The 19180-nt window shown below is 33.4% G+C and overlaps 1 protein-coding gene across 1 annotated transcript in view; it reads right to left on the reverse strand.

Annotated features, from left to right (window-relative positions):
* Window positions 1-8607: 8607 nt before the first annotated feature.
* Window positions 8608-19180, reverse strand: part of LOC113398692 (furin-like protease 2) — a 66262-nt gene continuing 55689 nt past the window's right edge. Inside the window, exons 4-12 of the mRNA XM_026637556.2 lie at window positions 18947-19081; window positions 17525-17832; window positions 15696-17456; window positions 15506-15621; window positions 15082-15199; window positions 14455-15009; window positions 13278-13378; window positions 11845-12035; window positions 8608-9062 (exon numbers count right to left, since the gene is read on the reverse strand). Of these exons, the coding sequence (XP_026493341.2) occupies window positions 8907-9062; window positions 11845-12035; window positions 13278-13378; window positions 14455-15009; window positions 15082-15199; window positions 15506-15621; window positions 15696-17456; window positions 17525-17832; window positions 18947-19081 (3441 nt within the window). The 3' untranslated portion in view covers window positions 8608-8906. The remainder of the gene's footprint in view (window positions 9063-11844; window positions 12036-13277; window positions 13379-14454; window positions 15010-15081; window positions 15200-15505; window positions 15622-15695; window positions 17457-17524; window positions 17833-18946; window positions 19082-19180) is intronic.

Here is a 19180-nt window from a genome sequence, read left to right on the forward strand (position 1 = left end):
ACACATACGTGAGGGAAACGCGAAAAGCGTTTTTCCAGAGAAAAAAAAGGGCATGAATCATACACTTGTTTGGCTTAAACGCAACCTTATGTATTCTATAATTATGCCATCATTTATTAAAGAAGTACACTGGTGGAAAAGTCATTAAAATTTACAAGGGCAAGAGTCACTAATTTGCATGTCCTTAATTTTTATTTATAACTCATCTCATTCTTGACTGTAAAGGCCACATAATGACGCCATGACGCAAATCATACGCAGGGCATATTATAGTGCACAAGGGTGTGCGCAAACACAAATGCACTCTTTCTCGCTCACTCTTTCACCTCACTCTCATAATCAAACTCAACTCGAATAAGCTCTGAACTTTCTCCTTAAGAGAAAAGCCACTATGACATATCTCAGTAGTGTAATTTATAGAATATTTATTAATAACTCGCAACGCATAATCTATAAAATAATGTATATATTAGCATAAATCTGAGATAGAACAGACAAAAGATTAAACTTCTAAGGATGTCATCCGTAGCAATTACAGGGGCTCGAATTGAATTGTCAAAATTCCTTGAAATCTGACTCCATAATATGCTTCATTCATTCCTCATTCGAAAGTAAAGGGAAATACAGGCTTATTTTCTTCACGGCATTTGTTTCCTTCCAGAAGATGTATTTTCGGATGCGACTGTGTTTATCTTGAGTGTTGGTAATGTGTTACACGGCTACGAAGAAGAGCGAATACTTATGACGATATCGCTTTGAGGTTGTATTAGGTTACAGTTAATTTAGAGTGATTTTATTTTTGATCACATATTAAAATATATATGGTCAGTGTTAAATATTCCATTAAATGAAATGCTTATTTACTTAAAGCTATATCAGATTTATTTTATACTGTTTGAGTTTAATTTACAGGCTTCGCAGCAGCTTGACTGATTACAATGAAAATTGACCTTTTTTTTAAAGGTAAAGTTTTTCGGACTAGCCATCTCGTTGCATTTCTCTGCCGGATATCGCTGGAGCTCTTCAGATTATTTACCGTTCAACTGATATACTCTACGGTATATATAAGCAAAACAACGCCCACTGATGTTCCTAGTTACATTTTTATAATTCTTAAGATATTCTTGATTTAATTTTAGGGCTTAAAATATCCGTATCAAAATTAAATTCGAAATTTAAATTTAACAATGACAAATAACCGTGACGTCATATCTTCAGTGTTCAAATTATAAACGTTGGAATGAGTTTTCCGGCCGTGTGTACAGCGAGTTACGTATTATTGTCAGGAGCGACGGTAATCTGTTTTTATTGTAGCGTCGCTAATGGCCTCATTTTTAAGTGCCGAGCCATATTATTATGTTCAGTAATGAAAATAAAACGTTATACGGCATACCACACATACGGAATATATTATCCTACCTTAAACCTAAAAGATTTCATCTTAAAATTAAAAAAGGTTCTCTGAAATTTGTCTGAAAGTTACGTTACTAATAAAATTGAAATGGAGCCTTGACGAACCTATACTGAACATCACAATCAGTTCAAAAAATTTCATAAAATACCGACGAATTGAGGACATTCTCCTTTTTTCAATCTGTTTAAAAATATATTTGTCGCATTCGATTTTAGTTCCTATCCTATTGTCGTATACTTAAGTTTATCAGGATCCTTACGCAATAAATAGCATGATTTTCATTCGTGCATTTTAGTGTCAAATCCATATATCCAGTTGAAGTATTCTGAGAGACCCAATAAAAAATGAAGTGTAGTGTAAATCTCATAGTTCATAAAACATTACTAAATTGGTAATTATATAAAAGGCATTAATAATAATTATAGACATAGTTGATGGTTGGGCTTAGTGCAAACCTGTCGGCGTAAGTACAACCCACTCTATAAATATCCTTTTATATTTACACTTAATATCGTTCAAAGAGTGAGTTAGTCTGTATAACTATACGCACAAAGAATTTTATTTTATTAATATTAAGTCTAATTAATGCCATATAATCTAAGCATTAATTAGACTTTAAACTAGACCCTAGATTGATGAGAAGAGTGTTGTGCCGACTTGTATCTGGGGCCTACCTAATTCTTTTTAAACTTTAAGTAAATTATCTACGTCATTATTATCTATCTTTCCAATCAAACCGTTTAACTTAAAACTGTTTTTCTATCTATTTTATTTAATTCCATATAATAAATTTTAATACCTTTTTAGGTAAACACCACAATGGCTCAATGGATAAACCTCGTGATTCATAGTCGAAATTACGTGACCTAAAAATAATCGGTGCTTGGACGGACCAAGCACCGATTATATTTATATGTGCTGAATCTGTGTCTATAATTCATAGTGTGCTTAGTGATAAATAATATTATAAATAAGAAACATGCACACGTTGGGTCAGTTTCTGATAGAATCAACTCAAAATATTTTTCTTTGGGATATCATTTAATATAATACATTGAAATTTAAATACATTTCGATTATATGACGACCTCCGTGGTCGAGTAGTGTATACCCTGGTTATCATGGGTACGCCACTCCGAGGTCCCGGGTTCGATTCCCGGCCGAGTCGATGATTAGTTTTCTATGTTGTCTTGGGTCTGGGTGTTTGTGGTACCGTCGTTACTTCTGATTTTCCATAACACAAGTGCTTTAGCTACTTACATTGGGATCAGAGTAATGTATGTGATGTTGTCCAATATTAATTTATCCTGTATGAAAATCAACCAATACTATAATTATGAATGATTAAATTTAGCTGTTTTAGAATTAGTTCATACAGTACTATTTCATTGTTTAATAATTTGCACGGATTATTTCATAAAATCATTCGGTCATTCTAATCTATTACAAAGCGCCTAATTATAGTAGTTATCGGTTAAATTATGATCAACCACAAACTATTTTACGATAACTGGAATATCAAGCATGATGAACTGTTAGTAGATCTGAACTAAAAGAAAAATTCGACCCATAGTAAAAATAGCTTGGAATATCTTTGATTTATATAATTGTGTCTAATAAATAGTAGCATGTTCTTGTCTTACTCATATCTAACTGTTCCAGATGAGTAGAAAAGAGACAAAACATCTCAACTAGGTATCGTAACTGTCGTCTATATTTGTAACTAGCGACCCGCCCCGGCTTCGCTGATACTAAATATACTACAGAATGTCTTTCAATTTTCACAGCTTTTTTGTCATTAGACAATACAAACCGCTATGTCCCTGCATTTTAAATCTGTAATATCTTCGAAAATATTCATTTAAATTATATGCTGTAAGAGGATCTTTAAGGGCCATATTGATCTATATTAAATGCACAATGTATTTAAGGTATTTAATTGGATAAGGATTAATGCTGTATTGTTTAAAATAGCTTCGAAAATAAGCCATTATTTCTCGTAAAAAGTAAAGGATAAAAAATGGTTATTGTGGGTTATACCTAAGAGATAGACATATACCATCGCGGACATTTTTGAAGACCTTTTTAAGGTGAACAAGACTGTACTACATTATTTTGATCTATCTCGTAGGGTTCTGCCAACGTTTCAATGTAAGCGCAAAATTTGTGTTCATTTACGACATCACTTCAGAAACCTTTAAACCTTTAAAATTATCAATGTTTCTCTACTAAATTGTGCATGTATACCTAAAAACCTTTCTCTTGAATCAATCTATCTATTAAAAAAATCGCATCAAAATCCGTTAAGATCAATCATACATAGGGACAGTCAGCGGTAAGCGAATTTGTTTTGTACTATGTAATGATATTGGTATGATGAGATACGAGATGGCCCAGTGGTTAGAACGCGTGCATCTTAACCGATGATTTCGGGTTCAAACCCAGGCAGGCACCACTGAATTTTCATGTGCTTAATTTGTGTTTATAATTCATCTTGTGCTCGGCGGTGAAGAAAAACATCGTGAGGAAACCTGCATGTGTCTAATTTCAACGAAATTCTGCCACATGTGTATTCCACCAACCAGCATTGGAGCAGCGTGGTGGAATATGCTCCATACCTTCTCCTCAAAGGGAGAGGAGGCCTTAGCCCAGCAGTGGGAAATTTACAGGCTGTTTATGTTATGTTATGTATGTTATGATATTGGTTGTTCTTTTAGAAGTAGGATAGTTACACTACATCTATCATGGAGCCAACAACAGATTCCACATTTTAGCCAAAACATTTTACTTACATCAGATCATATTTAAAACGATTTAAATATATGTACATTATATTTGGACTGTTATTTTAGTTCTAATTGCTTTTTTTATAAAATTGGTAAGCGAACATGCCAATCGGCCACCTCACGGTAAGTGATCTGACATTGATGATATGTAAGAAATTCAATTTGACCATTCTCTACATCACCTTTTGGAATTAAGGAGCTATGTCCCTTATACCTGTAGTTAAATGATGGCACTATTTTGAAATGTGAATGTTAATATAAGGATGTGACTTGTGTGAATATTTAAATTATGTTTCTAATACTGTTATTGATATAGAAGTTTTGTTTGTATTATTTTATGTGACAATATAATTTAAATGAAAAATTCATTTCATCGACCTTACACCTACTTACAGATGCACAAATTTAAAAATGAAAATTAGAGGATATATGAGGTACTTCTCGGACGAGGGTCCAAGAAGTTCCGGCGAAAGAAACTTGTCGATATTTTCATGGTATAGGGGACCATCAAGCGGGAGGTTATCCTGATGGAATACGACTACCACCGCCAAAGCCCACCGGTTATGTTTTGAAATATTCATAATTGTTTAAAACTATCAATGAGTTAAAGAAGTCAGGAAACGATAATTTCATTTTCAATAAACCGGATATAAAGGTTGATATGAATTATTTCAGCACGTTAATTATTCTGAATAATTTTATACCCACTAATTAAAACGTATCATCATTTATAAATCATGATTGAGTACTTAACTCAGTGCATATGAAACAAGAGAAACGTTTATTTTTGCTAAAATAACGTTCAATTCAAAACATTACACACAGTACGCTGCTCGGTCTAATCGATTTTCGATGATTCAAAATTACTTGTCAAAGTATATTTAAATAAAATTTCGTTTTAGATTGACAGTTGTAAGGTACTGACTAGAGCGGTAGGTATATTTGCTTCGAGGGTTACACTGAATCTGACTCACGTTACGAATATTTACATTTACCTTGATCACAAGTCACATGTGACTCCAAGAAAGGAGTTTTCTGCACATTTCTTCTTACTGGTGGTAGGTCTGTGTAGAAGATCTGAATGGCTTACACCCACTCATAATATATTCAACCGCCACAGAGTAATCATTAGAATAGTTGTGTTCTGGTTTTGAAGGGTGAATGACCCAGTGTAACTACAGACAAGACAAGGAACTTAAAATTTTAGTTCTCAAAGTGCCTCATTGGTGACATGAGGAATATACATGTATATTAATTTCCAATATCTTACCATAAAGTGACACATTTGCCAAGTTACACGATATAAAAAAATAAAGGTATGTTTTCCTTATCCCCGTTCAATTTTATATGTAAAGGATTCTTATCGAAATATTAAAGTGGTCTAAACGTGTGCTCTATCTAGATCGTTGTACATTAGGATGTAAAAGAATTAAAGGTTGTTTGGTATATAGGTGCGGTTTACGTTTCGGGTGTGAGGTAGCTCACGTTCGACTTGTCGTCATAGTAACGTCGTCAAATATTCCAACAGCTGAGCTTTTATTTTAAATTAGTTTAAATAAGAGATGAAATCGGTACACAGTTAGATGAAGCATTTATACTGGTACATAATGTAATATTAATGGTGGAAATTAAACTAATAGCACGTGGAATAAAACTAAGTATAATTAATTATTCACATACTGGTTTTGGGTTACATTAAAAATTATTATAGTTGGTTTACTGTTTATAAAAAAATACAAATCACGTGTAATATATTTTTGTACCGGGGGAATGATTTCAGGACGAAGATGATTTTAATTTATTGAACGAAATTCTTCTACTCTGCCTAAATTAGAATGCATTGGCAGAAATCGTCACGTAAGGAAAAGCGTTATGCAACCTTTACCCAACTTTATCTTTCCATTGTATGCGGTTTTATGTATTACTATACTAGCTGTTCGCGCGACTTTGTGCGCGTTCGAATTTAACAAAAATTTATTGTTCAGTTTACAGATTTTACTAAAGCTTATTATTTCTGTATTAGGCAGTTTTTGTGATATTAAGTCGTTGGTGGGAGGCACCCGACGTGACCGCGGAGGGGTGACATGCGCTAGGGCTGAGCGCGGTACTGGACAGTATATGGACATACAGCGTGACTTTATTATTATTTTATATATAATTATAAAATAAAAGTAGCCTAATTTACTCCTTATTACATCAGCTATATGCCAGTGAATGTCCCGTCAAAATCGGTCCAGCCGTTCCAGATATTATCTGGCACAAACAGACAGACAGAAAGACGAAAATTGTAAAAAATGTTATTTCGGTATATGTACCGTGTATACATTCATAGGCATTTAGTAAAAATCGGTTATTTTAATATTACAAACAGACAATTTTATTATTTGTATAGATTATTTAAACTTCATTATTTTATATCGTTTTTATTAAGACGGTATTTTAATCGTCTCAACCAGGTGTACCACAACATCTCTCGTTTTATTTTTAAGCTCTTATGTTACAAATTCGTTACTTGGTTTATAATTATTAAACTGATCAAAAACTTTTAAGCTTCATGGACAGCCTACCGCCAAATAGCAATATTTATTTTGATCCGGTTTGAAGTAAGTGAGCCAGTGTAACTACAAGCACAACGGACGTAACCAGTTCGTTTTTAAATTTGGTGGCGCATTGGCGCTTGGGTGTTGACCATCTATCATCAGGTGACATTCGTCCATTCGAAAGCCTATTTTATCAACTTAAGGAATGGTGAAAATTTCTTACGACACCAATACCTTTGGGCAGAGGTGACCACTTACCGTCAGGTGGTCCATTCGCCGGACAGCCAACAACCAGCTAATATTATTAATTAAAGAAATCAAAAAACACTCAAAGCACTTTCGATAATACTTCAGGCTAAAACAAAATTACAACATTAATTCCTAATTGTGTAAAGTGGCTCTGTATTGGAAGTATAATATATCAGAAAATCTACGTTCAGCGCTCGCCATCTGTCAACATAAGTTTCCTCCCTTGGGCTTGTTCATTCATCATTCCCCTGTTACATTCTGTTCGCTTCGAGGACTCACCTGTCAAAACTCCAGTCCATCTGTTGTTTATGATGTCCAATCTCAGGAGTTGGAATGAGTGTTTCGTGTTCTTCATGTATTTATTAGGAACTTTCGTTTCGTTGATACTTCGTTTTAAAATATATTAGAAAGTTTTGCCATCAATTGTAATTCTCAATCATTTTTAATTATGATAAATATTATTTGAATATTGGATTGTAGATGAAAGTAGTTATTTAATCCACCAACCCACACTGAAGCAGATGCTCGGAAGATTCACCGCGAAATAAGGGGAGGCCTTAGCCGAGCTCATCAACGAGCTTTTACTAACAATTTTTAATTTAAGAAAAGAAAACGTATTAAAAATGAAGAAATTAATTATTTATAACAAAAAAAGATATTTATATTTCGTATAATGTACTTGTATAACAAAGAAAGGATACATCGGTAGTTCAAAAATAGGATTGTTATATAAATGAAATAAAACAAACGAATGCTCGTCATAAAAACCATCAATATATTTACAACGTAATTATTTACATATTTACACAACACGAAACAAAGCTTACATTTTAATTGGTTTAGACTATTTACACAATTTAATTTTCAAGTATTTTTCTTCAACATTGTACAGTCAGCTGCAATAAATACTTACGAAAAATCGAATACAGTTGAATTTACTGGCAATTTAAAACCTTTAGAATAAATTAGACATATCTGGAATACATATAACCTGTTTCTCCTTCCACTTTTTACTGGTCACTTCTATCTATTTATTACATTTTAGTAATTGAAAACAGTTTTATTTATAGATTTTTAATAATGTCACTTTTATTCTAACGGTACTTTATTCATTTTTGAATTTCTTGTAAATATCTTAACAAAAACGTATACATTAAGAATTTTAAGCAGTGCTCATATTTATCTATGAATATATTTTCGTACATTTTAATAAAAAATAAAAAAGGTTTATCGTTAAAATAATATTTAATTGAACATTCATATGAGATATCCCTACGCGTATGAATAGAAAAAGAAATTATTTAATGAATTAAAAAATAAACACATTTGAATAATTCATCATTTAAAAATAATTTAAATCAAAAACAAAGAAATTTCTCTAAAAAATTTTAAGCTTCGGACTCGCGTTTAAAATGTAATCTACCGTGTCGGGAATATTAATTTTTTAACATCCTTTTTATATCCAAGTCAGATCATAATTAAAAAGATAAGGAAATATTTAATTATTTCCTTAATACAGTAGTAATTGTATTAAACACCACATTTCTATTACTTATAAGCAACATATGTTTTTATTTTGACATAGAGAATATAAATAAAACATTCTATTAAAAAGATCTTTTTAAATTATATAATATACAAAGTCTTAGCAACATACAAATATATTTTGCTTATAGTTAACATATAGATCAAAATACCAGTTATAATTGAAGGTACGCAGTCGATATTAAGATTCAATTTAATTAATAAAACATTCGTACATTAAAAAATTCAACACATAATATTCGCCAATTTTTATTAAATAATTACGGCCTTTGAGTAACATTATATACATAATAAAAGGTACCTATAGAATCTTCTATATATCAGTCTGCAATGTAAATTTATTCTAAACGTATTGACTTAAGGTTTAAGTTGCTATGTTGGTTCTTCTCTCACGTGGTTTTCGCTTGGTTTGGTTCTCAAAGCGGTGTGTGCCAAACTTACCGATGTGTAGTCTTCATCTACGGATGTTAGTTGTGAATAAATCGTCCTAGGAAATACTTTAAGATGCTTGCGTCTTTTCGATCTGAACTGCAAACAAAATGTATTTATTAATATCTACATAAACAATTTTAGACTTTCATTTTGGGTCACCTGATGGTAAGTACTATAAAGTGGCCCATTCGCCCGTCCACCAACCAATATCATAATAAAAATATTATAATGTGTCATAGTAAATGCAGCGCGAATATTAGAAGATATATTCACGGAACTTCTATGAGCTCTGATAATTAATCGCGTTTATGCTTTGATTACTCACTGAGGATAACCTGCACTTGTTAACGTTATTGTAAAGTATCTTTCTCCACATAAGTATATATTAAAGAAAATATACTATACATATGCAAGAGTAGTTGTTGCCCGCGGTTTCGCTCGCATAGGGGTTGATCATCGAGTATTGGATATAAAAAAAGCCTGTCTTTCATGCTCGCTACATACCAAATCTCATCAAATTCGGTTCGGTTTTGATCGTGAAAGCGTGAAAAACATACAGACAAACACAATTACTTTAGCATTTATAATATTAGTATAGATATGGACAAAATTACGATTTTTACTGTTAACGTATGTTTGTAAAAAACTTTAGTAATATATTATGATTACGTTTTAGAACTTTGGGCCTCCCAAAGCTCGAAGCGTAGTCCTATATAATTTAATGACAGCCATTCCTAAATTGTAATTTTATATATTTCATACATTTGTAACAAAAAAAAAACCTGACAACCAATTGCAGCCTATTAAATCTATGCCACTCATGGACAAACAAACTTCATTAAAATCGGCCGAGATGCTGAAGAGAATTTCACATACACACGTATAAAAAAATTAGGTATATATAAAGGTAACCTTTTCAATAATTGAATTTAACTGCATCGGGAGATTCGTGATTTAACATTTTCTAACAAACAGATTGTTTTATACATTAGTCTGGATATTTATAAAAAACGCATCGGAAATGTAAAACGCTTTCAAGATATTTGCGTCTATAATAAATTGCAACATAATGTAGCTAGCATTAAACACGTTAAAATTTAATTATTTCGTATACACATGTAACCTCAGTTTTATTCATAAGCTCACAAAATATATGAACAACAAACCAAAACCGTGAACCGAAGCCGTAAGCACAATTTCCGTAAAAGCTTGTAATTGTTATAAACATTCTGAATTTTAGGAGAAATAAATATGTAAGTCTTATTCGGGGTTAAGGCAATGTGGTCACGGTTGCATGCGAAAGTAATCCCGTGACGCTCCTCGAAGAGACGGAGGCTACCGCTGGTTTTTAGTGGGTATTCCCACATGCGAGTCCTAGATACCCCTTCACGTGACGGAAATTCGTAACGAATCTTTCCAGTGAGAACAAAAAAAGGGAAATGTTTAGACAAATGATTTGATAGCACCCATCCATCAAATATTCTACCAAGCAGCGATTGTTGTCATTCGATTTGAAGATCTATTGACCTGTAGATGATTAATTACAGCCCGGATTATAACATCTCAGATGGGCCGGTAACATCTCAGATCGGTCGGTCAGATCAGTTAGAGGTATATTGACGGTGTAAGAAATATTTACTCTAACTACTAAGTTTCTTGGTGATTATTGATGGAATCTACATTCCGAAACTGTGGTAGCTCTTGATTTAATATAATCCTGGAAATTGAATCTAAGGCGCCTGTAAAAGCCTTCTTGAATAATTTATTTTATTTTGTTTTTAATACTAATTTATGTATCAATGACCATTAATTTGATGTCATTCTATAAAAATATATAAAATAAAATAAAGTATATTATTCCCAAAGAATTCTTAAACTATACGTTCAAGGAAATGAAACGGTTCTCAGATAGTAAAACTTATAATCTCTGTGTTCAAAGCAATATTTAATATTGTTGTCATGTGTGTATTATTGAGTAATGAACCAGTATAACTAGTCTCACAAACATATAAGGGACTTGAGGAATTGTTAAAATTTCCTACGGTGCCACTGTTTATGGGCAGTGGTGGCTTATCATCACAAGGATCATTAGACCGTTCACCTGTTATAAAAATTTTCATTAATAGACAGAGAAATAAACCAGAAAGGTATAATAATATTATTTGTAAGTATTTTGTACGAAATGAATGAACTATGAAGGTGTTTTATCCAAAACACTGTTTCGGTACGCTTATACGACTAGTGATGAAATAAACCTTAGGAGATTAAAAAAAATGTGCGAGAAAATCGTACGACTTTCAGAAGTCTAATAAGAAGTCTGTCTTCTAAGTGTCTATCTTTTAAGGTAAACTATTTTTATCAATTAGAAATCATTAAAAAAGCTAAAGGTTTTTAAGTGTAGTATATGAGGATAAAAATCGGTCGCTTCGAATCGGATAGCTCGCTATGATAATAAAATGTTGCTCTTGGCAGTTAAAATGTTTTTATTTTGACAACTGAAAATATTCATAGGCTGTCTCATTTCTTCCATAACTTACGGGTTTGATACCTGGCTAGGAATATTAATTTAAAAAAAATGCAATGATTCATTTTTAATTTTCATCAAAATTGTCCCATGAACTTTGAATATTTTTTGCTATTCCTCAGTTTCGAATTTGGCCATCCAAGTTCGGTTGAAAAATTCTGAACTCCTGCTGAACGGCTGGATCTATTTCAATGAATTTTAGAGTGTGTGTTTGAGTTTTGGTTTAGATTGGACCCAGGAGGTGGCGCTGCTGTCGAGTCTCGATATTTTTTTAATTAAATATATAAAACAAAGACACGTAATTGTCCATTGCACCACAATAAAAGCTAATCAATCATTAATCAATAGACGTACCCTCAGAGCGATCATCGCGATAGATATGAGAACAACCGTCGCGCCGACACTCAAAAAGATCAATAAATCACGATCACGAAGTATATTCCCCGTGTCCTTTGCGTCGTCCACAAAAAAAGACGCAGTCATACGAGCCCCTATGTTCTCCGCAATGCGCCTCTTACCAGCTGAAGATTCATTGAGGCAACCACCTAAAAAGATTTTTAAAGTTACAGTAGAAGTAATTCAAGAAACATGCATCTAAGGTTTCGTGGTTACTGAAACACCTAAAATTTTATTTTTATAATAACACCTTTTATTATTATAATATTATATAATTATATAATAATCTATATACTAAAATGTTTAAAAGCGACTTAATATGTTTTAAGTGAGTTTATTTTTCAAAAGAACAAAGTTCACTAACATGAGGTAAATATAATATAGTTAGAATACAATTTAAGTTATAGTGACTTATAAAATTAGATTTGGTGAATAATTAATCAAAGTGAATTTTACAATATTGTATTATTTTACTTGAATTTCATAAAAGATTTTTCATTAAAGATATTCTTTGGAAAGGCAACGTATAGTGCCCCTTCAAGTTGTTTTTAATAGTAGATTTAAATATAAGAATATGACATTTTATTTCTTCGATAGCAGAATCAACCGTTTAGTTTTTTGCTCGCCTCACAACGCGCAAACGTGTGTGCTCTAATCTCGACATGAGAAAAAAGATTTTCACAACTAGAGATACAATCATAAAGCTATTATATAAAATTTTTTTTTATATATTCTTGCAATTAAACAAATATGTACCGTCGTCTATAGGTTTGTAAGTTTGTCGGTCTTCATATTTTAGAAAAATATACGCAATATTTTGAAAGATCCATTTGAATAAGTTTCCATTGATCCTTAGTACGATTCTTATCGCTTGTCGTTACTGAACAAATAACCGAGTAAAAGATTTTCATTAAAATTGATAGATTTTATAGGTTTCTCGTGTAAAAGTCACATATAACATTTTTAATGTCTTTATTTTTTATAATATTACTAGTCATTTTTAATTCTATACAAATAATTTCGACCCAAGAGTTTTGTCGTAAAAATCGGCCTTCATGAAATTATAACTGGATAATCTAAGTAAAAATTAAATATTTTGTAATTCGCCAATAGGCTCTATATAATTTTTATAATTTTGACACGATCTTTCAAATTACTTCATACCAGAATTTATTCTGAGGATATCCAACTTGGCACGTCGCAGCCGCATTAATAGTATCATTGACGATGTATCATTGTGTCAAAACAAATCAAATTATAATCGTGTCAAAGATATAGAATCGGAATGTATAACTCTTTTTTTAAATAGTACTTTTATTTTACGTATATAGAAAAAATGTCGGTAAAAATATATTTGCCTACAAAATCGAACTCGTATTATGTATACTCACCCACATCCCTATCGCAATGACAACAGTCGGATGATTGGTTTGTACTCAAATACAACGTAACCATGCTCTCTGTGCAACACGGCAGGCATTTGTGATTCACTCTGAAATAAAAAAGCGCTTCAGTAACTCCGCGTCTAAAACTTTTCTCTCGTTAATGCAAAGGAATTTTTAATTCGTCCGCTTCAAAGCGAACAATATCAGAGACAAAAAAAATGTCAACGGCTTTAATTGCTATAAACGATAATGCATTTTAATTATTATTTTATCATATGAATTATTTATTCTATGTTATTAAACGTCAGACAAAATGTCTGAATATTTTAATATTAATGCGTATTAAAATGTTCGTAAAATGGATGGAATAATTTTATTTACATAAGAAATATTTACATTGAGAACATCAATAAGTATACTTGAATAAAAACAAAAATACTGCAAAAAACTTGACCGCGTGGAATAGTAATTGAAATGATAGCAACATTTCTCAATTGAATCGCAATTCTGATCCTCTAGGTGAAAAAATAGTCAGCCCTTCGAGAACATAAAATGAGGTCATATATGTTTTATAAAGGTTCTAAAACACTAGTCATGTTACAAGCTATTATACATGATACAAAATACTTTTCAATCGTAAGATAATTTAGTTGATTGTCAAAAATCATTTGAAAAAGTAATTTTAAGAGTTAAAATTACTTTGACAAAATCTTCTTACTCAAATTTTTCACAGAATAATAGGACCAAACATTTTATTATGCTTCAAAAAAAAGTTATATTAGATAAAAGTCACGACGAGGAATTTGATAATACACATGTCACGAGTATAAAGTTATCTTCATAGGTCATCTCTGATTCCATAAATGTGTTATAAATTGGAATCTTAACTAAAGCTTGCTTAGTGATATTTAGCCTCAGCTAAAAATATAGCTTAATAATTAAACTATTTGTGGTTTTCTACAAGCATAGTTTGATATTTTTATAGCATTTATTCCTAAATTGAAATAACTGTGAAGTGAAGGTGAAAGTGTGTATCGAGTTAACCGTGAAGCTTGATTAAGAAAGTTAAGGATATTAATACTATTGTCTAAAAAATATTTCGAAAATAAAATTCAGAAATTTTATCGCTTTAAAACTGGTAATGGTACAACAGATAAGGATAGTATAGAGTTAAGTTACTTACCTATCTAAGCGCAATGGATGTGCACAAGTTACACAACTAGTAGGCCCAGGCCCAGAACAAGACCTGCAGGAATCATGACATGGACGGCATGTCCTCGTTCTAAGCTCATAATATTGAGAACTAAGGCACTCCACACATAACCCACTTTCTAAGGAGAAATGCGGTGGACAGGATGTACACCGTTGTGGCCCAGCACCATGACAGTCTTGGCAATAATGATGGCATCTTCTACAACTATCACCCCATGGGAAAAAATTCTGGGGACATTCTGGTCTACACTCTCCAGCTGCTAGCCTCCAATCTGGCGGACATAATGCACATTGATCTCTTCTTGGACCGGTACAGGTCTCACAGGATAAGTAGCATTTGGAGCAAGTTCCTTCATCAGGGTAATATCCAGGAGCGCATGTTGCCCGACATGTCCCAGATTGCAATCTCAAAGCACCCGCACACGCAGTACAATTTAATCTTGACACGCAATTCGTGCAAGTGTGAGGACATTTAGAACAACTTCCAGCTGTCTGATAAAAACCTTGTCCACATTCCGCAACGCATCTAAAACAAAACGCTTGTTAGGTGAATTCCCAAAATGGTTACAAAAGATCAGTGTTAATAAAGTGCCCTTACCTCGATCCCTGCAATAACAACGGGCTTGAACAAGATAAACAGTCCCACTCATTTGGTCCGCTACATTTCTCACAAGTGGAATGACAATTTTTGCAACGCCCTCCTTCATAATATTCGTCTGTAAATAAAGACTTTTTAAACAAAGAACTCAGACGATGCGACATAAAAGCTTCGGTATCTGTTAAATTGACATTTTTCAACGCCCGTTGGCGCTCATATAAAAATCCTTTGTAAGGCTTTGTGTGTCATTTCATTCATTTTCTTGTAAATCATAAAAGAAATATGACAACAAAACACCAAAAAGCTGATTACGAGTATGGGAACAAAGGTTTTGATCATTCATAATTCTGTCCTTTATCTAAAAAAAAAGTGGTACAATAATTAAATATATGAATTTCGTGATGGCTTGTAAAAATTAACTTACTAGTATCGCATTTATCATTTCCGTTCGGCTGGCAGTTTCCTCTTTTAGTAAGAATCCATTTCTCTTGGCAAACAGAACAAATTGCGTATGTACAAATTAAACATCCAATTGGGCACCTAAAACAACATTTCCTCTTAAAAAACGGTAATGGTCCAAAATAAAACAAATATAAAGCTGGATTAATACTTACGGTATGCATTCTCTCTTTTGAATGTCCGCGTAATTCCCGGCGGGACATTTAGATAAACAACGACCTTTAAACGCATAATCTCCAATTCGGCACGATATACACGATGTTTCACTTGGCCCGTTACAAGATTCGCATGATTCGTGGCATTGCATACAACCGAAGTTTTCGTTTTGATATGTACCAGGAGGGCAAATAGCTAAACATGATCCATTGTGTAGAACATAGCTATGAACACATGAAGAACACATGTCCGCCTTTTCCGAGCAGGTATCGCAATGCTCAGCACAGGGAAAACAAGCATTAGCATCTTGATCTTCATAATAACCATCAGGACATTGCTGAAGGCATACAGCTAGATCGACGACAAGTAAATGTGCAGGAGCACAAGTAAGGCAAGAATCTTGGCCAGCTCCAGCGCAAGTTTCGCATGACTCGTGACAAGGCCAACACACACCGCCTTGATTTACGAAACTTCTCGGTGGACATCTTGAAACGCATGAATTATCTAAACGGTAATGCTTACATGCGACACACTGAGTTGGCCCCTTTCCATAACAACCTTGCGAATCACATTCAGGATCGCACATCCTCTGCACTTGCTTATCATTAGCATCCGCTAATACGTTTTTTCTCTGGGCCGATGGAATATTTTTCGTATAGCTACGCCTATCTGAAATGCCAAGTTCGATTTCATTGAGAAATTGCGAATATTCAGACGCGTCATAAATGTCATTAATGTGATAGGTTTTTTCATCTTGTTGAACATTAATCGAGTTGAAATAACTTTTATTTTGCAATCGTATCGGATTCGTGGCTGTTCCGTAAAAAATAAGCTGCCATTTTTTCAACACACCCGGTTGGGTAACGTGGTTATTTCCCGCGTTTATTATTTGAAGTGTCCATCGACCCTCGGCGTTTTCACCCCAAAAATGTACGCTTAAAAAAGGCCAGTCATCAAAGTTGGAACTAGTCGCATCGTGAGTTCTCTCGAATAATAAGGTGGACGTAGTTCCCATTGGCGAAGTAAGCAGTATCCGTAAATTTCCTCTTGGAAAAAAGCTTAGTGAAATTTTACATTGAACATGTTCCAAAAATCTGACCTCATTCATTGTGCCACTACAGCCATTTACGTCCATGTGAACGGATATCGTATAGCCGAAAGAAGTTTCAATAGACCTGTCTTCATTTATTTCTTGTGACTTACATATATGTTGCGGCGGCACATTTACCCATTGTTCCGCTAGTGAGACCATTTGACCTGCGTCCATGAGTCCATAACCAAATTTATGGCTTACTTTTCGTTTTACTCCATTAACAATCCACCCTTCCTCTTTTTCTAATGGCTGTGACCTGGATGTCATTACGATCAGATGTTGCATATCCCGCCATGTCAATAATGAGTTCGCTTCTAATGAGAGTGCACAAATTCCGGCTGCTAATGGTGCGGATGCTGATGTACCTGTGTGGTCAACTGTGCAAATATGATCTGGCCGTAATTGAACATCCATATCGACAGTTGCAACACTTTTGTCTCTGCCAGGGGTTCCCGAACTATAAGTCGAAGCTAAAGTAGACGAACATTCTTCTAAATACCAAGGTTTATAACCACCTTGAGTAGCACTAGATATTGATATCGTAAATATACTATTAGCGTAACCATCACAGTTACAGGAATCGGTATGCCTTCCACCGTTTCCCGATGCCCATATAAAAATAGAACCTTTTCCTCCCCTGCCATTTGTGACTCCATTTATAAAAGCCCTGAAACAAAAAGTCGTTTTTAATGAGCTCGCCTCTAGCTATCTCTTTCAATCGCAGTTAGACAATACCTTCTAGCTAAGGGGCCGGGTCCGTCGACGGTTTTTCCGTCGTCCTCGGGTCCCCAGGAAGCGCTATAAATGTCTATGTGGTGAGTATTGAATCCGAGCGCTTTAGCTTCCACTGCATCGTTAACTAGGCCATCCAGCATTCTCACGCCTCCTATGCTAGCATTGTATGCGATGCCTACACCACAATATTTGTTATAAGCAACCGCAGCGACTTCGCCGGCACAACGGGTGCCATGTTTATTATCGCCATTGTCCTGCGGCGTGGGATCGGTGTCATTTCCATTTATATCTGTCGAGGCAGCAGGATCCTGAACAATATTACATTTCAATAAAAAAAAAACATGAATAAAAACAAATTACAATTAATCAACACACAAAAAACTATTATTTTCTATCAATAAGAAAACTTCAAAATATGTAGGTATATCAAGTTATGAAAAATAGTCTAAACGAAATTTTGTTACCCAAAAAAAACAATATGAATTTATCTTTAAGCGTTTAATTAATTCAAAGAACAATCATCACTAAAGATTATTATAATTTCATAATAACAAAACCAATAAAAAGTCAGCAGCTTTGTATATAGTAATCGATACTGAAACCGCAAATGTATCTAGAAATCCCTTGCAAGCAATGAAACTTAAGTAGTATGGGGAGAACTGGCCCACCCTACACATTACATAAATGAAGAAGCCACTAGTGTTCTAACGTTAACTATCCCATAAAATTGGCTTCTGTTTCTGAAGCGAGAGAAAATTTGTAACGAAAATTACACTATTAAACTTTTCATGCTGGAATAAACTGAAGAGTCATTTTTGTAACTTTTTAGCTTTGATAGCACAAATTTAACTAAACCTTTTTTAAGTAGGATGTTCTACGTACATATGTTTAATGTAATTTTCACAATTTATAAGATTTCTTGAATATACATACAATAGATATAAGATATAAAAGATTACTTTTTTAATATACACTTTGGGACAGTAAACTACACATAATATAACTACCGCTATTAATTTATTATTATTATTAGGGCAAAAACGACCTCAAGAGCAGATACTGTTTAGTATTAAGTTCTCATTGAACTAATTTAGCTTTGCCTAGAATCACTTATGAACCCAATGACACTTCTCTTAAATGCCATTTGTAATAACAAATTAAATTAATTATTATTAATTCTCTCTGGGGCCCTGACCACTGGTGGCTTGGACCTTGTTCCCGCCACTGGTTGGCCTCTGTATTTTATATTTTTAAATATATTTTATATATTTTGTATTTTATATTTAAAAATCTATTATGCATGAGTGTAAATATAAATAAAAAAAAAGTTAATTATTAATAATCTTTTTATCATCACCGATAAAAATCATATCAAAAATTTAATTCCGTTTCTAAACAATAATATTAATAAAAACCACTTACGTAATTTTGCAAAAGATCCGGGTGGTTGGGTTGAATGCCGTCATCCAGTATCGTTATAACGACCCCCTTACCCGTGTAACCCTTGCGCCAAGCGATACCGACGTTCATGTCCAGGCCATCTGCGGCGCCTCCGTTCTGCAAAACACATCTCATTAGCAACAGTTGGTGCTTGTGATTATACAAATTATGAAACATTTAGGACTTCGCCTGAAATGAGACTAGAGACGATTTTGA

Source organism: Vanessa tameamea, chromosome 14 (assembly GCF_037043105.1).
Source record: "Vanessa tameamea isolate UH-Manoa-2023 chromosome 14, ilVanTame1 primary haplotype, whole genome shotgun sequence".
NCBI lineage: Eukaryota > Metazoa > Arthropoda > Insecta > Lepidoptera > Nymphalidae > Vanessa > Vanessa tameamea.